Raw genomic sequence first — 26,931 nt, forward strand, 5'->3', positions numbered from 1 at the left:
CGGACACGGCCGACACAGATTCTCCCCGATGCGCGCTCGCGGGAGCGCGCGGGGGGCGTGTCACTGGAGGCCTCCCGAAAATTCGAGTCCGCGCTGCAGCCGTATATAGGCTGTAGCGCGGATGGGAGAAAGTTAGTGTCACTAAAGCAACATCATAAAAAACTACCAATAAATGGTGTATTACATGCTTTTCATACTCACTTAATCACTATGAGATTTGTTTTCTGTAATATAAAAAAAACCTGGTTGGTCCTGGTGTTCGCTATCTCCCCCTTTCGCCCTAGTCCCCAATGCAGCTGGGGATTTTGCAGATCAATGCTGGCAGTTCTGCACATGCTTCGTTTTCAGTGAGTTTCTATGCTGAGCATTTCCTCACGATCACATCTAAGCAGCCCATGTGACTACAAAGTCACACATGGGAGCGTATGAACAGTGGTAAATGACCGTCCACTGCCTCCCTCCTTCATGCCCACCAACCAGCTAAACACAATGGGGCTGGGATATTACATGTAAAGTGATGGAGCCTTCACCTCATTCCTATTCTAAGACATCAGCTGGAGGGGCAAGACACAGCCTGTGACTGGCGGAAATCCACCCACACCATTTCAAATATAGATTTGTATGGCAAATTAAACCACTTTATTGATAATTAATTTTTACTCTGTATTCCAAAGGCTCTTTTTTTTTTTTTTTTAATATGTGACCAACGGCAGAGGACTAGAAGCTCCTCCTGTTTTTTTCTCTTCAGACAGGCTGGGAAAGATCTAGGTCATGTGACAGCTGTATATTAATTGGGAAAATGGTACTTACATTTTTTTTTTAAATAAAATAATTTCAGTGCTATCATCCAAATACAGAAATAGAACAGACAGTGTATGTGTTTAGTATTACTTTACCAGTTCAAACATTAGGAAAATTGACCCAAGAGATTAGGGGGTGCAGAGTTTTGTGAAAAATTGTTTTCTGTGAAGCCAAGGATGAGTGCTGGGCAGAAGAAGGGAAGGAGACATGGTACTATCATTTATCTAAAGGGGCATTTGAAGGCAATGCTCTACCTAGGCTATTTGTGACTAGGATATACGGGAACTCAAAGTGAGGTTTCCTATACAGTCTACTGCACGAAGGGCTATGCCTTGTTTATTTTAGACCTCAAGGTTCATTTGAACACCATATTCCACCAATTGAAATGGCCAAACGGAAATTCCTTGGAATACTAACATTTAGGCCTCTTCACATGAAATTTTCCATTGCTTTCGTTTCTTGTTTTTTTTTTCAAGCTTTTCTTTGTACAAGATGAAAACCTTATATTTTTCAAATGAAAGTATATTTAAACGTGTATGAATGTTAAAAAGCATCTTGTCCATGAACTGTATATGTAGGAGTCACAGGTCAATTGCTTCTTAAATTCATGAGCTCCTTTTATCTTTTCATTTTCACAGCAGGGAGATTTAGTTCTCTGTAATAGGAATAGGTCTCTGACAAAGGATCAAACATTTATTTTTGTAAATTTTAGATCTTGTAAATATTTGTGACTGTCCTGTGTATTTCAATTTGGCAGGAGAATGAAATGTCAGGTGGTTGTCCCCGTGCAATTTAAAGGGACTAGCTTCTTAGAACTCTTGCAGGGTATCCCCCGTGGCTTTAGTAAGGCATTAATTTCCTACATCCTATTGCAGTAACCAGTTGGGATTCCTGTGTGATAGAGCTGATCACCTTATGCCACATCCTCAATAATGTACCTTGTAATCATCGCTGCTGAATATAGACAGAAATTGGAGATGCTGTCAAAGTCCCTTAGACCAGTGGTGGCTGGTGAATGGAAATTTTTTTTTGGGGCGGGGGGTGGCAAAACCAACACCCCCCCTTCTGCTGGCGGGACGGCCGGCAGTCAAATCTACCACCCCCTCCCTCCTCCCCCCTCCCGGGATGGATGGCTGACTGTCCGGCCAGACGGCCAAAATCCTTACCTGCTCTTTCCGGGAGAGGCTGTGAGTCTCCTCTGGCCGTACGACTCCTCCCTCTGCCTGGCCAATGGGCAGTAAAATTGCTTCTTTTTTCAGCCAATCGGGAAAGGAGTCTCACGACCCAATTCCTGATTGGCTGGGAGGAAAATCAGTGTCATAATAGCGAATTCATTCGCTATTGTCATACAACTGGGTGGGCTGAGGGCGCAGTGCTCTGCGCCCGAGCCCACCCTTTTTTTGAAGCCTATTAGAGCCTCTGGCTCTAATCACGTGCTTCAAAAAAAGATCCCCTATTGGAATCTATGCGCCCGGCGCCCTGCGTGTAGATTAGGAGGCTGGACGCATGGAAGGGGGGGGGGGGCGGCGCCCCTGCGCCCCCACTGGACGGGCCGCCACTGCCTTAGACTCACAGAAAGAAAACTGTGGATGATTTAACTTGCCATCACCTAGTGAAATTCAGAGCTTACATTTATCAGACTTTAAACTTGTATTCTAGTGACCTAGCACCTTTTAAAGTGGAACTTCACTCTCTCAATTAACATGGGCAATTTTTAATCCTTATGCTGCTAGCATTAGAAAATAGATAGGAAAGTAGATCATATTTTCTTGTTTTAAACCTTTTTTTTACATTTCTTCAGTTACTTCCTGTTTTCCCTGCCTAGGCAAATGTCATAGACCCAGAAGTCTTTAGGAAGGGAGGGAAGGTTCTCAGCTTAGCCTATGCTTGATTGGCTGAGCTAAGGGCAGATGGATTCCAGGAAGAAAATTATCATCTGCCCTTAATTAAGATGGTCACTACCAGAAATGCCAGGGGGTGTTTTTCAAAATGATTTCTCAGCAAAGTAAAACATGTAGACATCAATTAATGGGGAAGTTTGCTTTGAATATAAAAATTAATTAAATTGCATTTTTGGTTTGTGGTGCTGAGATGCAGTGCAGTTCCACCTTAAGGTACCCATAGGCATACGGAGGTCATTGTTTGTGCAACATTTGGCTTGATGGAGCCGGTGACTTTAGGAAACATCCACTGGTAGTGGGCAACTGTGCTATGTGCTACTACATCATTTTCTAGTGCTTTTATAGCTAGTCTTTATAGTGCACTCATAGATTGTTTTGTATTTCTGCAGTGAGAAGCCATGCCTGTGAATTGGATCAGTACAAGAAGCCTGGAGGATGCTCGGATATTTGTCTTCTTGGCAGCAACCACAAAACCCGAACATGCCGCTGCCGATCAGGGTTCAGCCTGGGCAGTGATGGGAGATCATGCAAAAGTAAGCATGGAACTTCAGTGTTATAGCAATAATTTCCACAATTTCCATTACCATTTTAAATATTACACTGAATTTAAAGGCAAATGTCAGGCAAGTCAAGTCTTTAATAGAATGTGGAAGTATTAGAAAATCTGCCAGTGTTTTATTGCTTTCTATGGCTTCAATTGGGAGATATTCCTGTGACACCTGAATAAGACATTAGCAGAATTGGGGTTGCAAGGACAGAAAGTTATTTATGGTAATAAAAGCCTTGCAGAGGTTCTAACCCTTTTACCACTGTACTCATTTTTTTTTAAAAAAGTGTTTTTTTTGTTGTCTTTCTTCTATGGGGAGCAGAACATTGCATGTGCATAGCTGCACAATTTTCTAGATTGGATTTAGAATGTATGTCACTTGCTAGCTTTAGGCTAACCCTTGGGCTTCAGCACCTGTGGTAGACCCAGGTATATAAAACACGCACACTTAAAGTGGTATTGAACCCAAAAACAAAAATGTATTCTTTTGCAACTTGACAATCTTTAGATATAGTGGTTGCATTTGTTTTTTTTTTTTTTGCAAGTTTCTCCTTTCCTATATTTTCATCTGATAAAGTAAATTTTTTACTTTCCAACTTCCTTTAACAGACCAAACTGTGCATCAGCAGTGTCAAAGGGTTAAGACAAAACATTGACAAGGGGGATTACAATGGTCAGCTTTTATTTATATTTATCCCCCAAAAGGGAAAAAAAATAACCAGTTTCTGTAATTGCCTCAAAAGCATAGCTGGAGTTCGGTGGTAATTAGTCAAGTCCATCCAAATATAATTGACAATGCTGTTGTCCGTGGGTGTCTCAGTTGTCCCCCCATCCATAGTGGATGCAGGAAACACCTTAAGGTGTTTCTTAAGCTAATACATTTTTTACCTTAATGCATTCCCTGCATTAAGGTAAAAAACATTTTAGGGCTTGCTGTGCCCCCCCCCCCCCCTAAACATTTACCTCACTCCTGGATTGATTTAGCACTGTTCCTGGCTGCAGTCTCTTCTCCTCTCTCCCTCTTCACACAGGTACTGACCGGCAGCAGCGGGAGCCATTGGCTCCTGCTGCTGACAGTCAAAGTCTGTGGGGAAGGAGTGGGGAACATGGCCCAGTCACACTGTGCGTCAACAGACACACACAGCCTGGCTCGGCATTGAGTCTGCACGTCTACCCCCATAGCAAGAGTTTTGCCATGGTGGCATACACAGAAGAGGAAGAGCTGAGAGTGCCAGCGGGGGGGGGCCCTGGATGAGGAGGTTTGGGGCTGCTCTGCAATACCAGGTAAGTATAATATGTTTGTTTTAGAAAAATAAAAAATAGGCTTTTAAAATGACTTTAAGACAAAAAGTGTGCTACTAGCTGGATAATCAGGTTAAAAATAAAGGAAAAAGAAAAAAAAAAAAAAGAAAACGAATACAATCACCACATTTGGGGATTGGTAAGCAGCAAACTTAAATATATTTTTTCATTTCTTGGGGTTTCATAGCACATTAAGCCACTGCATACGTGTTTGGTTCATTTATAGAGCATCCTGGGGTCCCTAAACTCTTAAACTAGTGATGGTGGCTCTCGTGGTCCCACTGTGGATTGACTATTCCTGGTCCCTGCAGAAAGGAATCGATGGCAGTAAAAAAAATAAAAAGCCTGATGTGTAAAATTAGAAAACACGTGTCGCTAGAGTTTAGAATGGCAGAATAATAGTTTTATATGGATCATAAGTGTGAGCAAAATTAGAGAGGTTATTATGACTTTCATTTCTAGCCTGTCATCCCATGACACATAACTCAAAATACCCTGTACCTTCTACTTCCACCCCTTGCTTCAGCCTGTTGTCAGTTCTGGCCCTTGTGTCAGAGGAATGCCCCCTTTTTTTTTTAATTTATTTATTGCATGTTTTTATACAGCATCAATTAACACAGCACTTTACATATATATTGTACATTCACATCAGTCTCTGCCTTTAAGGAGCTTACAATCCAATGTTCCTGCTTGGTAGGAAGAGTTGGACAAGAAGGCACATGCTGTGAGAAATTTGATGGCGTTAATACAATATCTTGTGCTTCCATGACCCCTGTCCACAATCCAGAATTTGCTGGATTTCCACTAATTAATTGCTTTAAAAGCTGGAAAATCTAGTAGTAGTTGGTCATATGGTAAATATGTCAGTGAAGGTTCTCATTTATCCCAGGAACAGTAGAACTAGTAATAGTCTCATTTAAGTGGATTTGTTCTTTAATGTTGAAGGTGCTTTGTAGCTTGTTCGAGCCATTTCTTAATTTCTATTGAGTGTCCGCAAAATACCCCAGCATTTATAGCCAATTTGTTTTTTGACACCAATTTGAACTAAAGAAATTACTTTGACAAGCTATGAAACATCTTCAGCATTATATCTCCGCTCAGTTGACTGTGAGTAAATACTACTAGATATATCAGGAACAAAAATAGTGAGGACATTCATAGACACCTTAAACCACCTGAGGACCCAGCCTTCTTCTGACATTTTGTTGTTTACACATATAAAAATCTGTATTTTTTGCTAAAAAAATTACTTGGAACCCCCAAACATTATATATAATTTTAGCAGAGACCCTAGGGAATAAAATGGTGGTCGGTACAATATTTTATGTCACACTGTATTTGCGCAGTGGCCTTTCAAAAGCAATTTTGTTTTTTTAAATACAATTTAATGAATTAAAAAACAAAATGCAGTAGTTACCTACATTTTTTGGAATAATGTGAAAGATGATGTTACACTGAGTAAAAAGATACCTAACATGTTGTTCTTTAAAATTGCGCACGCTTGTGGAATGGCAACAAACTACCGTACTCTAAAATCTCTATAGGCATCGCTTTAAAAATACAGGTTACCTGTTAAGAGTTACAGAGTAGGACTTGCACTAAAAGTCTTGCTCTCACTCTAACAATGGCGGCAATACCTCCCGTGTGGTTTGAACACTGTTTACATATGTAGGCTCGACTTGCATATACGTTAGTTTCTGCGTGCGAGCATGGGCCTCTTGCACAGGATAGTCCTATTTGAGCAGTTACTTTTTCCGACTTTATGTGTATTTGTGCATATTTTCACGCATTTTTGCGTAAATGAGTTTGCGCAATGTTGCGTGCATTTTCACACAAATGCACGAAAATGTATTCTCGCGTTCTTTTTCGGCACAATATGTAAATAGGCATTTGCACGTATTTCCGCACAAGAGGCGTAGATTGCTGACCAAAAAAGCAGATTTTTCTATATATTTTTGTTTACTGAAGAATGTACAGCACTTGTTTACACGCCTGTGTGCATAGGCACGTTACAATTAATGGGCTGTATTTTAGCTCAGTTAAAAAAAAAAAAAAGCTGTAGTGAGGTCTAAAAGCATTACATTTTTTTTTTTTTTTACTTTTTAAAAATAATAATAAAAAAAAGCGTTTATGCCCAGGAACTGGAAGTGGTGTCTGAGGTCGCTCCAGTCCTCTAAGGGCATGGAGCCAAGTGGGGCCATCTTGCCCTCACTCGACTTCCTTCCCAGCAATCGGCCGCATCGGGTCAGTCCCAGGCTTAATGGATGGCCCTGGTAAGCTCGGAAATGGGAGTCACCTCTCCCACTGCTTCTCAAAGTGATCTCATGGGGAATCCACAGCTGGGATCACTTTTATTGGAAAACCAGCCGCCTAAATGTGAAAAACCATACTGGGGTTATGGCATCTAGTTGCAGCCATAACCCGGGTATTGAACGTGAAAATCATGACGTACATTCCCAGCTATGCAGGCGGCAAGTGAAGTTGGCATACTGTATATTATTATGGTCTGGTTGAAAGACATGTCAACAAAAAACAGAAATGTGTTCTTTGCCCCTATTATTGCACAAGGACATAGTGTTTCTTCTAAATCCCACAGCTTGTATATAGCAGCAGTTAGTTTTGTCTTGCTGCACCACCTGTTGGTAGAATATGGTACTGTGATGTGACCAAAAACAAAAAAACTTTTTTTTTTTTAAATGTGTAGGATATCTATTAAGCAGTAAAGACATATAAGCATAGATGATCGAACATTGCGTTGAAGAAACAGAATAAAAGATATTTCAATTGTGAGAAGAACAATTAATCGTATCATAACAACGTTCTTTTAACAGAGTAACCTATATGTAACTTCCATGGTGTACAACTGTAGTTGTTCATTGGTTAGTTTAGCGTTTTATCATTTTGGATAAGAGTATGGTTCATTTCTCGGGAGTCGTTTTTTTTAATGCCAACTGTAAGACGCTGGTAGCATTTTAGACTTCGAGGCAATAAAGTAGATGGGAACTCCTCAGTGTTGGTATACCTGGTACCAGGCAGATGGGAACCATTTTTTTTTCTTTTAAATCCCCTTTAAGATATAATACTTGATGTTCTTGATCAAACTTGTAATACAACACATTTTCTATCTGCAAATAGTAATTAAAGGTTTGTTATTTCAGAGCCTGAACATGAGCTCTTCCTGGTTTATGGTCGAGGACGTCCTGGTATCATCCGAGGGATGGATATGGGAGCCAATATTCCTGATGAGCACATGATACCCATTGAAAACCTCATGAACCCTCGGGCTCTGGACTTTCATGCTGAATATGGCTACATGTACTTTGCAGACACCACAAGTTTCTTGATTGGGCGGCAGAAAATAGATGGTACTGGTCGAGAAAACATTCTGCAAGAAGGTGAGGGTTAATGTCACCATAAAGCTGCCCTTAGATGTGAGGAAAGTAGCAGTTTTGTACAACAGGTTATATCACCTTTGTTGGTCTAACTACACAGATCAGATTTATGCTATTGGATGCCACAGGTCAAAACACATTGTTTATTGTACTATAGGGCTCATGTAAGCTGTCAGATCGCTAACATTTTTAAAAATGAACACAGGAAATAGTAGTGAACTTCTAAGACAAATTTATCACAATCTTTTTTTTTTTTTTTTTTTTTTCTTAAAAGAAATGTACCCTTAGCCATGTTGTTCCTAATTTAATCTTTCAACAGTGCTTTCTTCTTGAAAAATGTAGTGTCAATAACTGACAATCGGCTCAGTTCACTAAAGGATATCGCATGTGATATTGGGGTCACGTGACACTTTTTATCTAAATGTCGCATGTGATATTAAAAATGTCAATACACCATACCCTGATCTGCTATTTGTGTATACCCCATAAAACATTGTTAAAGTAAATAAATGCTTGCGGTAAATAAGTAATGGTCCAGGCATGCAAAATTTAAGTAATGTATGAAATGTATTTGGTAAGGAGGTGCCTCACCTTAATGGGCATCTCCTTACCAAATATAAAGCACTATTTGTTCTACAAGATCCAGGACTTTGGGTTTTTCCCCTGGACTCTCTGCCTCACCCCTTCTGCAAGGTCCCTCAGAAGTGTCCACCGGAAAAGAAGTAACACCCACTGGATATGACATCATGCGATAAAATACATATTAGTTTCATGAGATAAATACCACACATTTCGAAAGAATACCACATGTCTAAATTTATGAGTGTTTTTTTATGAATGGCAACATTTTTTTGTAAAACCGCAATGTGCTCTTTTATCGCTAATCTTAACGTGAGATATACTGTTTCATGAATAATAATAATAATTTCAATATGGTCTAACATTTTTCTTTCCATACGTTTTATGTTAATTTTAGGTTTTAGAAATTTTTTCTAGGAAAATTAGTAATTTATTTTTATTTATTCACAGATGCTTTTTATACATGAGCTTCTATGCATGAAAATAAATACCTTAGTGTTTAGTATTCTGTTGGTTATGATTTACAATAACAGACATTGTAGAATTGAAAGTGATGGTGGGCAGCCGCTTGTTTGGATAATCCGTGCATTCAGAGTGTCATGAATGATTCTCAGCACAGATCTATGTATTTTGGGAGATGGTTATTCACATGTGCTTGTCTTATTAGACCTTTCTGTGTGAATAGCCATTACAGAGTTGTATATAGAGTCTGATTGTTGTGGAGAAATTACAGAATAGACTCGCACTCAATGCCAAATTATTCCCCTTCTCCTCCCTCCTTATATCCCGAAGGCTTATGCATTCTTTTATGTGTGTGACATGAGCTGTCCAGCCTGGTAAAATCCAGCTAATTAACTAGGTGTGATGGTTCATAGATGTCTGTCTCTCTGACATTTCAGCTGTCATTTAGAGCTCAGATTTGTAAAAGAGATGGGGAAATGTGCCTTCATGGCTGGTTATTTATAGCTCCGATAGATTTTTGTATTTATAAGTATTTTTTATCCTTTCTTAGTATAGCCAAGGTTCTTATGGTTTCAGTCGTTCTTTCAAGCTTTCTACATTTCTGTGTGTTTTTTTTTTTTTTTTTTTAAAGCTGAACTCTGATGAAAAAAAAATAAAAAAAAAAGCCTCCCTTGAAGTGATGCTTTCCACACATTGCAAACGTTAAATTCTCATTTAGGTCTAGGCCTAGCAGTTTCACTTACCCACACTGTTAGGTCTAGCAGTCTTACTTCTCCACACTGCTAGACTGGTCCCTGCAGCCTTTTTCTCCCTAAGCTCTGGCATCCCAGGTCCTTTGAAGTCCTCAAATACAGTGAAGGGCCCATAGCCTTGAACTGGCTGTGAGGATACCAAGAACAGTCCACAACCAGAGCATAAGGGAGATGGAGAGATGGCCAGCTGTCCGAGGAACTGGGGTTTAGGTAAGTCTAACTGCTTTTTTCCAGTACCCAAGACAAACCTTTAACTTTTGCTGTGTGGAGGCAGTCTCACTGCAAGGGCGAATTTTACTTTTCCATGAGGTTTTAAGAATCATTTTTATACTATTTTTGAAATTCCATGGATATAAAGTATATAATAAAATATGAATTAAAGCCTTGGATACACTTTTTTTTTTTTACTATGTAAATCTTAAGTTAGTTGTACACATTACAGTTAGGACAACTGTGCACTCATGTCTGGGTTTTCATGTAATTTGGCAGAATTTACCATTCATAGGTTTGGCCAAATCTGTCTAGTCTGCATGTCTGCCATTTGTGCTGACCTTCGAGACTGAAGAATTTGAGGCAGTGTCATATTATCTGTATATATGTGAAAATGTGTTTGGGTGGATATCAGTTTGGTGGAGGGAATACTTGATTCGGTTTTTTTCTACAAACAAACTAGGTATTGATAGATTAGATCTAAAAGTGCTTGACATTTGTCAGATTGTTGGTCCCTAGCTTTGTTTGCTAGCTTTACTATATGCTGCACTACAGAAGAAAATAATCTTGCTTATCCTTTGAGCAATCCTTATTTTCATAATCCGGTTTTCCTCTTTAAACATATGATCTATTCAATTTCTAGCAATGTACAGATGTAATGTTTTAGATTGTAATATGTTTCACAGTGGAAATTCTTGCTTAAAGTGTAATTTCAGTCAAATTCCAACTAAGGATAAATCTACTCTCACCCCCATTATAAGACTTTTCTTACGATCCTGTAAAAAAAAAGAAAAAAAAAAGATCTATAATCTTACATACAAAAAATTGGGGGGTTCCCCTATTTTGGGACTTTTTAGGCACACAGACTATAGAAAGTTGATATTCAAATAATTTATTGGATATTGATATACAAATTTTTTTTTGTATATTAATATCCAATAAATTATTTGAATATCAACTTTCTATAGTCTGTGTGCCTAAAAAGTCCCAAAATAGGGGAACCCCCCCAATTTTTTGTATTTCAAAGGGATGTGGCACTTTCTACAAGAACACTGGTCATGAGCAAATCTTTATAATCTTACATATTCTGAAGCCTCTTTGGTTCGGTCACATGACTGTCTTTCAGTGACCACTTCAGTGTAAAGGAAGGACCTCTACATCTGTTGATGCTGCTTCTCCTCTACACTGAAGCCGATGCTGTGGCCCGATCATGTGACCAGACTGGAGCGGCTTCAGAAAAGCTAAGTATAGGCATCTTTTCTTTTGCAGGCTAGATAGAATGGCCTGAGAATGGGTGTGGGAGTAGATTTAGCCTTAGTTAGAATTTGACTGGAATTCCACTTTTAGGTACCTAACTCAAAATGCAGCATAACTATATAAAATATTGTTGTAGTTGGTTATTAAAACAGACATCTGAAAAAGAAGAGAGAAAAAACGGTAGCAACATACTTTCTTCCTTTGGTCTCTAATGGTACATCTTCAGATACATAGCTGCAAAGACCCTGCTGCCAATGTAGAAGTAGATGTGTATAAAAATCAACTGAAATGTCAATATATCAGACGTTGCCTAGATACTTATGACTGCTTTGATATGCAGATACATTCTAATATCCTGAAATATTTTTCAGGACTTGACTAGTTTGGTGAGGAATGGTATTAACTAGCATGCTGCCTATTTTCAGTCCATTGCTTTTTTTTATCCATTTCCTGTAATGACCTTGTGCATAAATAGTGGAGTTGCAGTTGGGGTTCCCAATATCAGGGTTGAGATGCTTTCCTCAGAGTTGGATGAAATGAGATGAGCATAGTATTTTGTACACTGATCTGTCTCAAAATCATGTGTTTGTCATGACAGCATCATTGACAAAGCTCATAGCATTCGTTTCGCTTAAAGCAAGTACCCATATTATGATGTAGCATGTGCCAGGCTTGTTTACTCAGTGGGTTTCCATCTGGTGTTATGATTTTTTTCCATTATTGTTATTTCTTTATCCATCCAGCAGATGTGCTAGGTTGGCTACATTCTGTAGCAATAAACCTTATTGATTCTCTCTTGATGTGATAGAACTGCACAGGAGTACTGTGGAACCACCAATAAATAGCATGCATACAACCACATATGTAGGAGTAAGAATTTTTGTTATAAGGGAAAAGCAAGGAGTTTGAATATGTTTTAGGCAGAGCTGTATGTTTCACTCAACAGTTGGTAAAAAAAAAAAAAACGCTGATTTTACAAATCCCCTCATGCTACTGGATTATCTTAATTGTACAATACAGGACACAGGCTGGATTTTTTGGAAGAATTGTTGCTTTTCTCCTGAAGTCTTGGGGAAGAAGATGAGGGGTACACACAGACATCAATCCATTTAAGGAGGAAGGGAGCCATGTCCATCCACACTCCATAAGATATTTCACAGTGAAGTTGCTTGGTGCTGTAGAAGCAGGGCAAATGACATCATCTTCAACAACCAGTGTGCCTTTGTTCACAAAGAACTACTTTTAAAAGATAAACCGCAATCTTTCACAACTGCGTCTGATGCTGTCCTCAGGATATATATATATATATATATATATATATATATATATATATATATATATATATATATATATATATACATACAGTGGGTACGGAAAGTATTCAGACCCCCTTAAATTTTTCACTCTTTGTTATATTGCAGCCATTTGCTAAAATCATTTAAGTTCATTCTTCTTCCTCATGAATGTACACATAGCACCCCATACTGACAGAAAAACACAGAATTGTTGACATTGTTGCAGATTTATTAAAAAAGAAAAACTGAAATATCACATGGTCCTAAGTATTCAGACCCTTTGCTGTGACACTCATATATTTAACTCAGGTGCTTTCCATTTCTTCTGATCATCCTTGAGATGGTTCTACACCTTCATTTGAGTCCAGCTGTGTTTGATTATACTGATTGGACTTGATTAGGAAAGCCACACACCTGTCTATATAAGACCTTCCAGATCACAATGCATGTCAGAGCAAATGAGAATCATGAGGTCAAAGGAACTGCCTGAAGAGCTCAGAGACAGAATTGTGGCAAGGCACAGATCTGGCCAAGGTTACAAAAAGATTTCTGCTGCACTTAAGGTTCCTAAGAGCACAGTGGCCTCCATAATCCTCAAATGGAAGACTTTGGGACGACCAGAACCCTTCCTAGAGCTGGCCGTCCGGCCAAACTGAGCTATCGGGGGAGAAGAGCCTTGGTAAGAGAGGTAAAGAAGAACCCAAAGATCACTGTGGCTGAGCTCCAGAGATGCAGTCAGGAGATGGGAGAAAGTTGTAAAAAGTCAACCATCACTGCAGCCCTCCACCAGTCGGGCTTTATGGCAGAGTGGCCCGACGGAAGCCTCTCCTCAGTGTAAGACACATGAAAGTCCGCATGGAGTTTGCTAAAAAACACCTGAAGGACTCCAAGATGGTGAGAAATAAGATTCTCTGGTCTGATGAGACCAAAATAGAACTTTTTGGCCTTAATTCTAAGCGATATGTGTGGAGAAAACCAGGCACTGCTCATCACCTGTCCAATACAGTCCAAACAGTGAAGCATGGTGGTGGCAGCATCATGCTGTGGGGGTGTTTTTCAGCTGCAGGGACAGGACGACTGGTTGCAATCGAGGGAAAGATGAATGCGGCCAAGTACAGGGATATCCTGCACAAAAACCTTCCCCAGAGTGCTCTGGACCTCAGACTGGGCCGAAGGTTTACCTTCCAACAAGACAATGACCCTAAGCACACAGCTAAAATAACGAAGGAGTGGCTTCACAACCACTCCGTGACTGTTCTTGAATGGCCCAGCCAGAGCCCTGACTTAAACCCAATTGAGCATCTCTGGAGAGACCTAAAAATGGCTGTCCACCAACTTTTACCATCCAACCTGACAGAACTGGAGAGGATCTGCAAGGAGGAATGGCAGAGGATCCCCAAATCCAGGTGTGAAAGACTTGTTGCATCTTTCCCAAAAAGACTCCTGGCTGTATTAGATCAAAAGGGGGCTTCTACTAAATACTGAGCAAAGGGTCTAAATACTTAGGACCATGTAATATTTCAGTTTTTCTTTTTTAATAAATCTGCAACAATGTCATCAATTCTGTGTTTTTCTGTCAGTATGGGGTGCTATGTGTACATTCATGAGGAAGAAGAATGAACTTAAATGATTTTAGCAAATGGCTGCAATATAACAAAGAGTGAAAAATGAAAGGGGGTCTGAATACTTTCCGTACCCACTGTGTGTATATATATATATATATATATATATATATATAATATAATAAAACAAAATGCACACAGTAAAAATCGAAGTCCCCATCTCTATATTTTGCTTGAAATATTGAGACTAAAGCTGACTATACAATAGTAGAATGTTTTTTTCGATTTTCTTATTGTTGATGAGGTAAATTTAAAATTTGGTTTTGACCAGGGTTTTTTTTTCTCAGAGAATAGGTACAGGAACTCCCTCTTTCAAAGTCACCCCTTGTTTACGCCTCTACCTACCTCCCAATACTGTTCCTTGGTTCCACCCCCCAACCTCCCAGTACTGCCCCTTTTAGAGAATACAGAAGATCAGTAAAATAGATCCCCTGCAGCCAGCAAGAATAGACCCCCCCCCCCCTTGCAACAATGGACCACCCACAACAAAATACCCAGCTAAAATAGACTCCTGGCAGCAACAACAAATCACCAGCAGTCAGCATCAATAGATCCCTCCCTCAGCAGTAGATCCCTTCCAGCAACAACTGACCCCCCAACAAAAGACTCCCCACCAACAATAGACCTCCCCAGCAGTAATACGCCACAACCCTCCCCCCTTGCAAAAATAGATCCCCTCCAGCGACAATAGATCTCCCAGCAGCCAGCATCAATTCATTCCGTGTTGGCGGTGCCGGAACTACGTTCCCATTAAAGCGGTTGTAAACCCAAAGTTAAAAAAAAAACCTGCAAGACAAAGGCATAATGAGCTAGTATGCATCGCATACTAGCTCATTATGTATTACTTACCTTAGAACGAAGCCTCGACACGGACCCCCGGACATCGCTGCGGGCGCTGCCATGATCCCTCGCCGTCTCTTCCGGGTTCGGCGGCTCCGGCGCGGTGATTGGCTGGAAGAGACGGCTCCGGCGCGATGATTGGCTGGAGCCGCGATGACGTCACTCCCGCGCATGCAACCGCTTTAAGGAAGTATGATGAAATAATTTTCCCAAATGAATGAATTTAAGTTCATTCCAAAATCAAAAGTTAAAAGCAAACAAAAATGTTGAGGTACTTTTCATCAAGTCATTGAGTGGTCTGAGAATTTTCGTACAAATGTTTGAATATCATAGATTGCAATTCAAAGCAAACCTCAATAACACCAACATTCAAAAACACAGTACTGCCTATTCTAAAGGGTTTTTTAAATATATTGTATAGAGAATTGTTAGCTATAGAGGCATTAAGGACTTTAATGGTACTGCCATAGACAAGACAACTACGTTAAATTTAAAATGATCATATTTTTTTACAAATTGTGTAAAATCATTGTTGCACTAATAGAACACCAATTTTAAAAAAATATATCATGAAAAAGGAAAGGTATAACTCCTTCAATACTGGAAGTTTTACTCAACAATATAGCACAATACCCCAATAGGCCAATACCCCAATATGATGAAAGTTACCCAGTATTTCTCAACCTGTTTTATGGGGTTACCGCTTCTTCAGGAGTATTTGAAGGAGTATAGATCTGCAAAGAATAAATCCTAAATTATATACAAATATAGGTAGGTTGTATATACATTTACAAAAGTGAGTAGTATAGCATCAAAAAAAGCAAAATCTCACTGTGCGTTGTGCAGTAGAGTAACACAGACAGTAAGGATAGACAATGCTTAGCATTAATAATCCTTACTGGCCATGTTACCCTTCTGCTGGAGGTGTTTGCAAAATGGAACATGATTTAGCATTGATGAAAGATTCATCAAAACAATGGAAACTACAGTTCAATGTTTCTAAATGCAAAATAATACACTTAGGGGAAAAAATATACAATGTTTGGGGTACATTGTTGGCCAAAACTTGAGGAAAAAGTTTTGGGGGGGGGGTGCCTAATTCAGATGTTTGCAAAATGGGCAAACAGTGTGGACTTGCAATGGTGAAAGTGAATAGAAAATATATTTTCATAATTATTGTGTATATATTACCCATTTGCTGATCCATTAGCAGTAAATCTACTTTGAATGGGCGGCAGGTGCAGGCACACAATATACATATATGTTGGTGGCTTTGTTCTGGGTTTGGGCCATGCATGTGCGTGCCCCCTGCTGACCCGTGCTGTGATTGGACATAGCACAAATTTGTCAGCAGGTTTCAGCCAGCGATTGTGTCCAGTCAAAGCACAGAGTTCTTTGTTCACAAATGCGCTGTACTCTGTGTACACAGAACAGCGATCTGGCTGTTTCTTCTCCCTGAAAAGAGAAGACAAAAAAAAACCAGCCAGATCTGTGAGTAAAAGCAGCATGCAATGTTGTTACACAATGTTGGGCACACAGTTAATCCCTTGATTGCCCTTTAATGTTATCCCCTTCCCAGCCAGTGTCATTAGTACGATGTCAGTGTACAGTACTACCACTGATCACTGTATTAGTGTAACTTGCGATGTCAGTGTCCTTCCCAGACGGTGTCTGTTAGTGCTAGATTGCCCGCCACACAGTCCCACTAGAAGTCGCTGCTCACTGCCATTACCAGTGTGGCATCTATAGCTGCCTAAATTCAAATCTACTGTATTGTATTGTATGCACTGTATGTGCATAGTTTGTTGACATTATAACTTTCACACAAACCAATTAATATACACTTATTGGGATATTTTTTATTACCAAAGACATGTAGCAGAATACAGTTTGGCCTAAATTTATGAAGAAATGTTATATTTTTTATTTGATATGTTTTATAACAGTAATTTTTTTTTTATTCATATAATAAAAAAAAAAAAACAGCTGGTGATCAATACCACCAAAAGAAAGGTATGTTTTGTGTGGAAAAAAAAAAAAAGCAAAAAATGCCCAGGTCGTGATGGGGGTAAAACCTTCTGGTGGTCATGTGGTAAAGATTCTTGTTTTTAAGGGGAATCTTTTTATACATCTCTTGTGATAAAGTCTTGTTATAATGGACGTTTTTTTCATAGGAGGTTGCATCATAAGCTATATTTTTGTGCAGCATTCTCAGAATTGTTACTTAATAGTAGTTAAGGAATTGTATAATGGTTTAGTGATTGGAATTTGATAGATATTACTTTGTGTTTCTGTTTTATGATCAGTACTTTGAGACTGTGGTATTGCAGCTTAAAAGCCTAACTCCGGGCAAAAAAAGTCTTCCCTTGCAGTGGGGCTGTGCCCAGACTGCGAGAGTTAATTGCTCGTTTTTGTCTGGGTGTTTGTAGATATACTTATCTGATCCTCCGATCCTCCCAGCACAAGGCTGGTCCCTTTTGGTTCCTGCCCCCTGCTGGTCCAGCAATGTACTGTTCCTGATGTCATCAAGCCCATAGCCCTGCTCTGGACATGAGAACTTTAGACATGGCTGGATTGTGGGGGAGTGCTGTCCATTGGCGAAATGGAGGATCCTGTGAGCATATTCTCCTCTGGATAAAATGAGCATTTAATTCTTGTAGTGTGTGCACAGCCCTACTGCAAGGGAAACTTTTTCTTTTGCCCGAAGTTGGACTTATAACATTGCATTATGTAAGCTGGGGTGCAGTATTTACAGTAGCTTCTCACCTTCCTTGACTCACCCTCCTATTATGAATAAGCCCCTTGGATGAAACACATATGAGGGAGAGAATGTCTGTCTGACCTTTCTTGTGCTAATAAAAGCGTGTTACAGCTCATCAAAAAAAAACAAACCAACCACAACAGTGTGTGGTTAATGTTTGTGCCTGGAGGAGAGAAAGCAGATCCTTGAGAGCCTGTGGCGCTGGTCGCTGTGTAAGTTTGTCTGAAGTGGTACCAATTAGACACATTTACCTTCGCTGTAATATCTGTTTATATATTTAATTTTTTTAATTGGTTTTACGTTTCCTTTCCTAAGAATAGAAGGTAATTAACAGGTGGTAAACTGAATCACTAAAAAATGCACCATTTCTTGAAACAATATTTTTAGGATCCTCCCTTCAGAACTATAGTATTTTATAATAGTTTATACTTCTACAGTGTTGCTGGTGTTGGACTTCCCTAATTTTAGGATGCTGAAAGATTTTGTGACAGTTGATCTTAATAGGCATATTATTTAAATGTCCTTTTTTTTTTTTTTTTAACCTTTCATGAAAGGTATTCACAATGTGGAAGGTGTTGCTGTAGACTGGATGGGAAACAACCTGTACTGGACAGATGATGGGCCTAAGAAGACAATCAGTGTGGCTCGTTTAGAAAAGGCATCGCAGACCAGGAAAACCATTGTAGAAGGGAAGATGACTCATCCTAGAGCTATTGTTGTGGATCCATTGAATGGGTAAGAACCAGTACTGTCAATTTGTTTTGGATATCAATACTGTATGTCATGAAACATAAATTTAAATGGAGCTCCAACAGTAACTGCACTCTTACAGCTTTTATCTTTTATTCTTAATAAAGAAGTAACACTTTACTTGTTGATATAACGGGCAACAAGCTCAAATGACATTTCCAAATAGAATGCTTTTTCATGTACTAGTAAATTGAAGAAAAAGGGTCCCACACCCCCACCCACATATCCGAACTCAAAGACCCACAGAGTACCGCTAAAACCAAGCCTGAAGACATCAGCTCTATTCTGGAACACTACTATACAGCTCTTTTATAGCCCGGACCAACTGGACAAGACTGCAGCTCAAACCTTTCTAGATCAGATCCCTCTACCACAAATTGACCACGAGGTCCTGACCACTCTAAATGCTCCCATCACTGACCGGGAGATCCAGGTCTCTATTGCGTCCTTAGCGAATGGGAAAGCCCCAGGCCCAGATGGATAAATCCCTATATTTTACAAACTAGTAGCTCCCACGCTTTATCCCCACCCTTGCATTGTTGTACAACCACATTTTGACTGGGGGGTGAATACCTACCCTCGGGCTACCAGGCCTTTGTTAAATTGCCAAAAGAGGCAAGGACCCATCAGACCCCGGATCTTACAGGCCGATATCCCTGCTAAATTTGGATTCAAAAATCCTTTCCAAGATCATGGCAAATAGGCTAGCCAAAATCCTACCATCTCTTATTATCCACCCTGCTCAGTCAGGTTTCATTCAAGGGCGCTCTACGACCTCAAACATCCGCAAAGTCCTTATTGTCCTGGAATATGCAAAAACAAACCCCAACGACGACATAGCCATAATCTCACTCGACTCAGAAAAAGCCTTCGATAACGTCAGCTTTTCCTGGTTTTTGACTGTCCTACAATGCTTGGGCTTTTCAGGCTCTTTCTCCCATTTAATTACGACCATGTACAAGGCCCCCACCGCCAATATTGTAGCAGCAGGACGAGTGTCGAATCCCATCAAACTTTACAAAGGAACCAGACAGGGTTGCCCCTTGTCCCCCCTTCTATTCAATCTAGCTCTGGAGCCCCTGTCTAGATTCCTCTTCTATCACCCCCTTCTTTATGGCATTCATATCGGCCAAAGGGAACTGCATACTTCACTCTTCGCGGACAACATACTCATTTTCACTTCAGACCCCACTTACGACATGCCACTTCAAGACATCTTCACCAACTTTAGAACCTATTCGGGAAAATTGGAGTCATGGGCAGATCTCCCCATCTCGCTTCTTGGGAGGTGTCACCTATTTAGAATGGTAAGCTGCGCCAGGCTGCTATACCCTCTTCAAACCATCCCCTTGCTACTAAAGCATAAAGATTTACAAAATTTACAGCGATTTCTATCAAAATTCCTCTGGTGGGGTAGATGCCCCTGTATAAGTTTGAACAAACTATTCCTCCACAGGAGCGAAGGAGGTGTTGATCTCCCCAATGTAAGGGTCTACAATCTTGCATGTATACTTAGGGAAGGTTTTGACTGGTTGTCATAGTTCTCCAGATACTCCAACTTTGACTTGGAGTCACAGATGGTGTGCCCCTACTCCCTGCCCGCTTTGTTACACTGCAAACTCAGCTCACTCCCCCCTAGCCTTCAACACAATCTCTCGATAAGGGACTCATTGGCGACGTGGAGGGAAGTCAGACGCAAATTAAAAGTGACACCTTGCGTTTCTCCATACCTTCCCATACAGCACAATCCCTTATTTCCCCACCCAAACCAGCACAATGGATGTGCAACCTGGGCCTCGCAGAACCTAGTGCTGTTTGCGCAACTTTTTGATCAGGACTCTGGTTCGGGGCTACCACTCCGTCAGTTGCTAGAGAAATTCCGTTTACCGAGTCATCATTTCCTACTCCTTCACCAAGCAGTTCAGTTCAACACAGAACAGTGCCCAAACAAACCACAAAGGTTCCAACGCACTTTCTTGGACACCCTTATGGAAAAACAACTATATAAAATCTTGGATATTTACAAGCCTCTAAACAAGCATTTTTGCATACCCATTCAAGCCACCACAACTGCCTCCTGGAACAAGGACCTCAAGTCCCTGGACGCTCTTGAACGCATACTAGCTGGCTATGAATCCACCTGTGCCCTGATCACCAACGAATTCTAGCGTGAACAACTCAAAATCATTCACAGGGCCTATATTCCTTTCACATTGGACCCCCAACCACACTCTAGGCAAATTTCTCCCCAGTGCGGGGAAGCCAGGCCCAATCTGCTACACAGGTTCTGGTCATGCCGCATAATCACCTCATTTTGGGATCAAGTCGAAAGTTATGTAGCTACTATAACTGGCCTCCCCCCAACTAAGGATATCTTTCAACTGGTATTTGGAGATCTGGCTCTTCCTTCCCATGCCACCCTCACAAAACTCCACCCTGCCACCCACTTTAACAGGGCATGGCTGGCAACTTGTTTCATGATTGCCAGACAAACTATTCTTAAACACTGGATGTCCTCAATCCCTCCAACATACTGGAAGTTAAACAAGACATTTTCTCACTCCTTTGCAAGGAAAAATTGGACACTAAACTTTCCTCAGCTGCTCCATCGACCCGCTTTCTCCACAAATGGAAGGAAGCCTTTCATCAATAACACTCAATTCTCTCTCTCTTAGCACCAATGTTACGAAATGTTTCAATATAAATTTCTATTAAAAAAAAAAAAAAAGTCTTCATAGACACAATCACCAAAATGGAGCTTTTACTATGATGTCTTGGAGCACTCCAAAGTGTTCCCAGGGGCAGCGCAGAAAATGCTAATTGTGCTAGTTGGTTCATCAGATGAACACCCAACCATCATTTTCCTTTCTGTTGTGCACTGTTGCATTAAAAATAATGTAGACTGCAGCTTTTTTTTTTTTAAACACATTCATTGCTCGCATATTCTAAGCCTTACTAATGTTAGGATTAAAATAAAATATATGTGGGCAAAACAAATCTGTATCTTTGTGTTTAAAAAAATATATAAATAAATATAAAAAAAAAAACACATTTCCTTTTATTTTGTCTGCAAGTACCTATTGATCCTGTTAATAATCCAGTAAGCTTCTAACTTCCTGAAGCTGATAACATTGCCTCTGCTGCACTGACATCACAAGTAGTGTTATCAGTCCTGCTTCTCATTTCATCAACATAACACTGGAATGCGGTCCTTTAGGCATTTTTTTCTGCCACTGACACCAACAGTGTGGCAAAATTCCCAACAACAAAAATGGGGCACTATTCCAGCCACCGACATCAACTTTTTCTCCCCCTAATACCAAAGATTGGGCATGGTTTACTCCCTCTGGGCACAGTCCAACTCCCCTTAAGTCTGAAGGACAGTAAACTGGCTCTTTTTCATTCGAGAGTTTGGAGACCCCTGTATTAACATAACTGGAAAGTGCCTTTTTGGATCTCTAGTACAAAGGTTTACCGCTTGCTCACTGTATACTGTAGATATACGGCAGTAAGTCGGCTCTCCAGCGCAGGATCACGTACCTTGTACGTGTTACTTCAGTTCAAGGTTTGACGGCACGCTTCCACTGTGATTAGACACAGTGGAAGCTGATTGGTGGGTAAAACCTGCGCTAAATCTAAAAATATTGAAAGTGCAAATGAATTATTGTCAAATAATTTAAATTATTTTAAAATTATTTTAAATTGCAGCTGCTGTTCTCCAAGTAAAAAACTCAGACACAAATGACCAACAATAAAACAGTTGTTTTATTGTTGGTCACGCCAAGCTCAATGTCCACCTTCACCCGCCGATGCTTCAGTACACAGACAGAACTGCAATCTGCCAATGCAAACAAGGCAGGTGGCAGATTGCCGTTCTGTCACCATAGAAGACATGGATCCTGTGTCTCTGCTAAGCAGGGGCACTGATCCATGCCTTCTCCTAGTACCAACATCTCCCCCACAATAGTGAAGCGTATGTTAGGCACACAGTTAACCCTTTGATCGCCCCTGATATTAACCCCTTCCCAGCCAGTGACATTAGTACTGTGATTGCGCAATTTTTTTAGCACTGATCACTGTTTTAGTTTCACTGGTTCCCAAAGTGCCAAAATTGTCATTTAGTGTGCCGACTATCCGCCGCAATATCGCAGTCCTGCTAGAAGTTGCTGATTGCCGCCATTACTAGTAAAATAAGTAAATAAATAAAAATATCCCATAGATTGTAGACATCATAACTTTTGCGCAAACAAATCAATATAAGCTTATTTGGATTTTTTTTTTACAAAGAATATGTAGCAGAATACACATTGGCCTAAACTGACAAAGAAATTCGATTTTACATTTTTTTATTAGGTATGCTCTATAGCAGAAAGTAAACAATATTATTTTTTTTTTTTTTTTTTTTTTACAGAATTGTCTGTCTTTTTTTGTTTATAGTGCAAAAAATAAAAACTGCAGAGGTGATCAAATACCACCAAAAGAAAGCTCTATTTGTGGGGAAAAAATACATACATTTTGTTTGGGTACAGTGTTGCACGACCCGCAATTGTCACTTAAAGTAACACAAACAATGGCCTGGTCATGAAGGAGGGTAAATCTTCCGGAGCTGAAGTGGTTAAAATGCACATTTTATTGCCTTGCTCTCATTTACAAATACTTTGTTTGCTGAGGCATCATTATCTAGTAAAGTGTATTTCCACTTTTGCAGCCAAATTTAGATAACAGCTACTTTTTTATTTGTTGCAATTCCCATTTAGGCCTGGTTCACACCTATGCAAGTTGCAGTTGATGCATATTCCAGGTGCATTTTGCGTTTTTCAATACATGTTTGCGATCCATTGAAGTCTATGGAGCCAAAACCATAACCTGCTGGTCCCTGGCACTTTCAATACATTGCACAGATGTGAACGTGACCCGTAGGAAACTATTTAAATGGACTGTAGTGTGTTTCTGCAAAACTGAAAATGCACAAAAAATGAATAGCTTTTTTTTTTTTACTTGCTTAAAAATCCTATCTAGCTCTTCTGTGCTTTGTAATGTTTAGGAAGGGGCTGTGAAATAATACTTTACTTAATTAACCCTGTCTGTAGTTTGCTGGCAGATCTTTTTATCCATTGTAAATTAGCTTTGAAAACATTCTGTCCTAACAAAGGATTATATATGTTAAAGTGTTACTAAACCCACAACAGTAAAATCAGTGTGTATATGCAGTAAAGCATGCTTTTTATACTCACTGTGGAACCTAAGGGATTAATTTTCTGCATTGTATAAAAAGGCGGTTTTATCCGATCTCCTCTGATGCTCCACTTTTTCCACTGTCCCCAACTCATCTCCCGATAGCACAGAGGGTAGGGGACCAGCTGCACATGTTGGTGTGCATTGCTAGAGGCTTTTTTTTTCCCTTGGGAGAGTGCTTGTGATCAGCAAAGGCCAATCAGCACTGTCTAGGCAGAGGGTCAGGGGTCCTGCAGTCTTATAGGACAGTGAGAGCAGAATGAAAATTGCTCCTACAAGCTTTAGCCAGACACTGATGGAAGTCACAAGACTGCTCTAACTGCTGATGAGAAAAGTTATTTAGCAGTTTATATTTATAAAAATATTGCATTTCCATGTTCTGTGTACAATGGGAGACCAGATATTCCAGTTAAATGGTCCTGGGTTAAGTAACACTTTAAGGTTTAGCTTCTGCATTATAACCTCATGCCTGTATTATCCATAAAAATAAATAATGTTTGCATTAGCAGCACATTTTTGAGGAAAATACCACTCCTGTGCTTTTAAAAGTTCCCTGGGGGTGTCAGTGAGGATAAACGCTCTATCATGAAGTCCAACTACAAAATCGCTGACCCATCATCACACCAAGTGTGACCTCTCCCCTAGGGATTAAAAACTCACCGGAGATCGCATAAAATAGGCTTTTGATAATCATCCAGAGGGACAAGCAGCCTCGTCTCCACCACGCCTTTCCACACCCGATAAGCAACAAGCTCAAAATTAGCAAGCCTTTATTAGATTGTCCAAAGGGTCATGCAGGCTCCTTCACCAAAACTCTTTTCCTCACCAAACATAAATGTTCCCATACAAAACATAAATGAAGCATAGCGTAATCCAGTACTTGTTTAATATTAAAAAAATATCCAAATAAACTCCCCCTGTAAAATGCCCTTACACAAACAATTGAATGATAGAGCATAAAATCACAGATAGTGCTGCTGCGCATAGCAAGTGACTAACTGCTTGCATGGATCCTGGGAGATACACACAATCAGTCATCAAGGTAGCCGCATGATCACCGCTGACGCATTTTGCCATCACGACTTCGTCTTTTTTTTATTTAGGTTCTGCATTGTATTTTGTGCACTTACTACATTGCCATCTATTTTAGGCAATGCAATCTGTTCATAGATCCCTATATATAAATATGCACTAAAAAATAAAAAAATAAAAACAGCTACAAAGGTAAGATCGATGGGTATATACGCTAAAACTTTTCTTGAGGGGCAAAATGAAAAAAACAGAAATACTAATGCAGCTATTGCATTTAGGGAAAGCTTATGGTAAGCTGTAATATTTTATATGTTTGCTCTTTGGTGTAGTTCTGTTTTTAAACTGAATAAAATATACTACTGAATGCAACTCAGCAGTCCATAAATGCATACCTATATGTATTTTTAGATGCAAGCAGTGTAAATACCTGAATTTTCCTTGGTATCAACCTTATGTAGTCCTGTACAGAAGGGCTTGATTTTGAAAGGAAGCAGTTGTACAGCAAACCAATGCATATATGCTGGCAAAAAGCATAGTTGAGAAGGTAGAGTGATGGACTTTACTGTCTTTCCTCTCACTGTCTATTTACAGGCTGAGACTGGTCCAGGATGACCTGGGATCAGAGGAATTCTGAGAACAAGTCCAAGGGCAGAGAAAAACCTACTGAGGGTGATAGTTAAGGCTCGGTTCACACTTGTGCGATGCGGAAACGCTGCGAATATGCAGCGTGATCCCGCATCGCATCCGCACATCTGGCAGTTCACACTGCCATATGCGAAACGCAGGGAGTGTCAATTAAATGTTAACGACACCCCCAGTTTGATCGCATATCGCAGTGCGATCTGCAAGTTCGCACAGGATCGGATCGCACAAGTGTGAACCACTGTGTGATCTGACTCTGAGGCGGCTCAAAAAATGCCTCCTGTGCGTGTTTGCTGCGGATGCGCTGCGAATTCAGCCATACAAAGTGTATGGCTGAACTTGCATCCGCACAGGAGATTGCATGTAATGAAGGAGCAGTGCGCTCCGAATTACATGTGATCAGCGCATCCGCACTAATGTGAACCGGCTCTAAATGCAGCAAACATTTGTTTTGTCTTTATTTGGCTATTCAGTTTATCTTTTTATCTTTTTATTTTTTGGCTGGGATTCTGCCTAAGGTTTTTTTTTTTTTTTTTTTCTTGCCTTGATTCTGTGTATGTGTCTGATTTTCTGCAATGTTAATTTCATTGATGTTTTAAGGTGGATGTATTGGACTGACTGGGAGGAAGATCCAAAGGATAGCAAGCGTGGAAAAATTGAAAGAGCCTGGATGGATGGTTCCAACCGCACCATTTTTGTCACATCAAAAGCAGTTCTGTGGCCCAATGGACTAAGTATTGACATTCCAAACAAGATTCTCTATTGGGTAGATGCCTTTTATGACCGCATTGAAATGGTTCACCTTAATGGAACAGGCCGCAAGGTTAGAAAAAACATTTGTAGCATGTACATGGTGATTTGAATTCTAACCCCTGAGAAGGAAAATCTTAAGGGAATAACTTTTTTGTGTGTGATGCCATATTACATATATTAGGAATAGTCTATGATAAACAAGGCAAATTGATAGCTTTGTTGTCCCCAGCAGCTAAAAAGGTTTTTTCTTCCAGTCTTTCCCACCACTGGGACAACAATTTGACTGCTTTCTATGGGCTAGCCCACCACTTTCATAATTTCCCCTATCAGGTGAAAGATGTATGCTATATATATATATATATATATATTTCTTTTTTTTCAGAATTATTTATTTAACTCTTAAAGAGAATCTCTGAAGTTCGATGCATAAGAGCTGCCATTGCTAAACTATTTTACAGGCAGCAGGAAATTTCCTCCTGTTCTAGGCTTTTTAAAGCGTGTCTACATTTAAAAATAAAATGTAATACACTGCTCAAAAAAAAAGTATCATGCTGGATATCTATACTGATTTGGACTGGGTAATGTGTTAGGAATGAAAGGATGCCACATTGTTTGATGGAAATTAAAGTAAGCGTCCTACAGAGGGCTGAATTCAAAGACCCCCCGAATATCAATATAAAAAAAAAGAAGCACAGGCTAGTCCATTTTGCTGATATTTTATTGCAGCAACTCAAAATGGTAGTCAGTAGTATGGCCCCCACGTGCTTGTATGCATTGCTGACAACATCGGGGCATGCT

General features: G+C 39.9%; 1 protein-coding gene across 2 annotated transcripts in view; it reads left to right on the forward strand.

The window, feature by feature from the left end:
• Window positions 1-26,931, forward strand: part of LRP1 (LDL receptor related protein 1) — a 555,292-nt gene that overhangs the window by 267,467 nt on the left and 260,894 nt on the right. For both annotated transcript variants that reach the window (XM_082246010.1, XM_082246011.1), the window contains exons 10-13: window positions 3,092-3,235; window positions 7,710-7,946; window positions 18,276-18,456; window positions 25,981-26,203. In XM_082246010.1, the coding sequence (XP_082102136.1) occupies window positions 3,092-3,235; window positions 7,710-7,946; window positions 18,276-18,456; window positions 25,981-26,203 (785 nt within the window). The remainder of the gene's footprint in view (window positions 1-3,091; window positions 3,236-7,709; window positions 7,947-18,275; window positions 18,457-25,980; window positions 26,204-26,931) is intronic.

Source organism: Pelophylax lessonae, assembly GCF_965119305.1.
Source record: "Pelophylax lessonae genome assembly, chromosome: 2".
NCBI classification, from domain to species: Eukaryota; Metazoa; Chordata; class Amphibia; order Anura; family Ranidae; genus Pelophylax; species Pelophylax lessonae.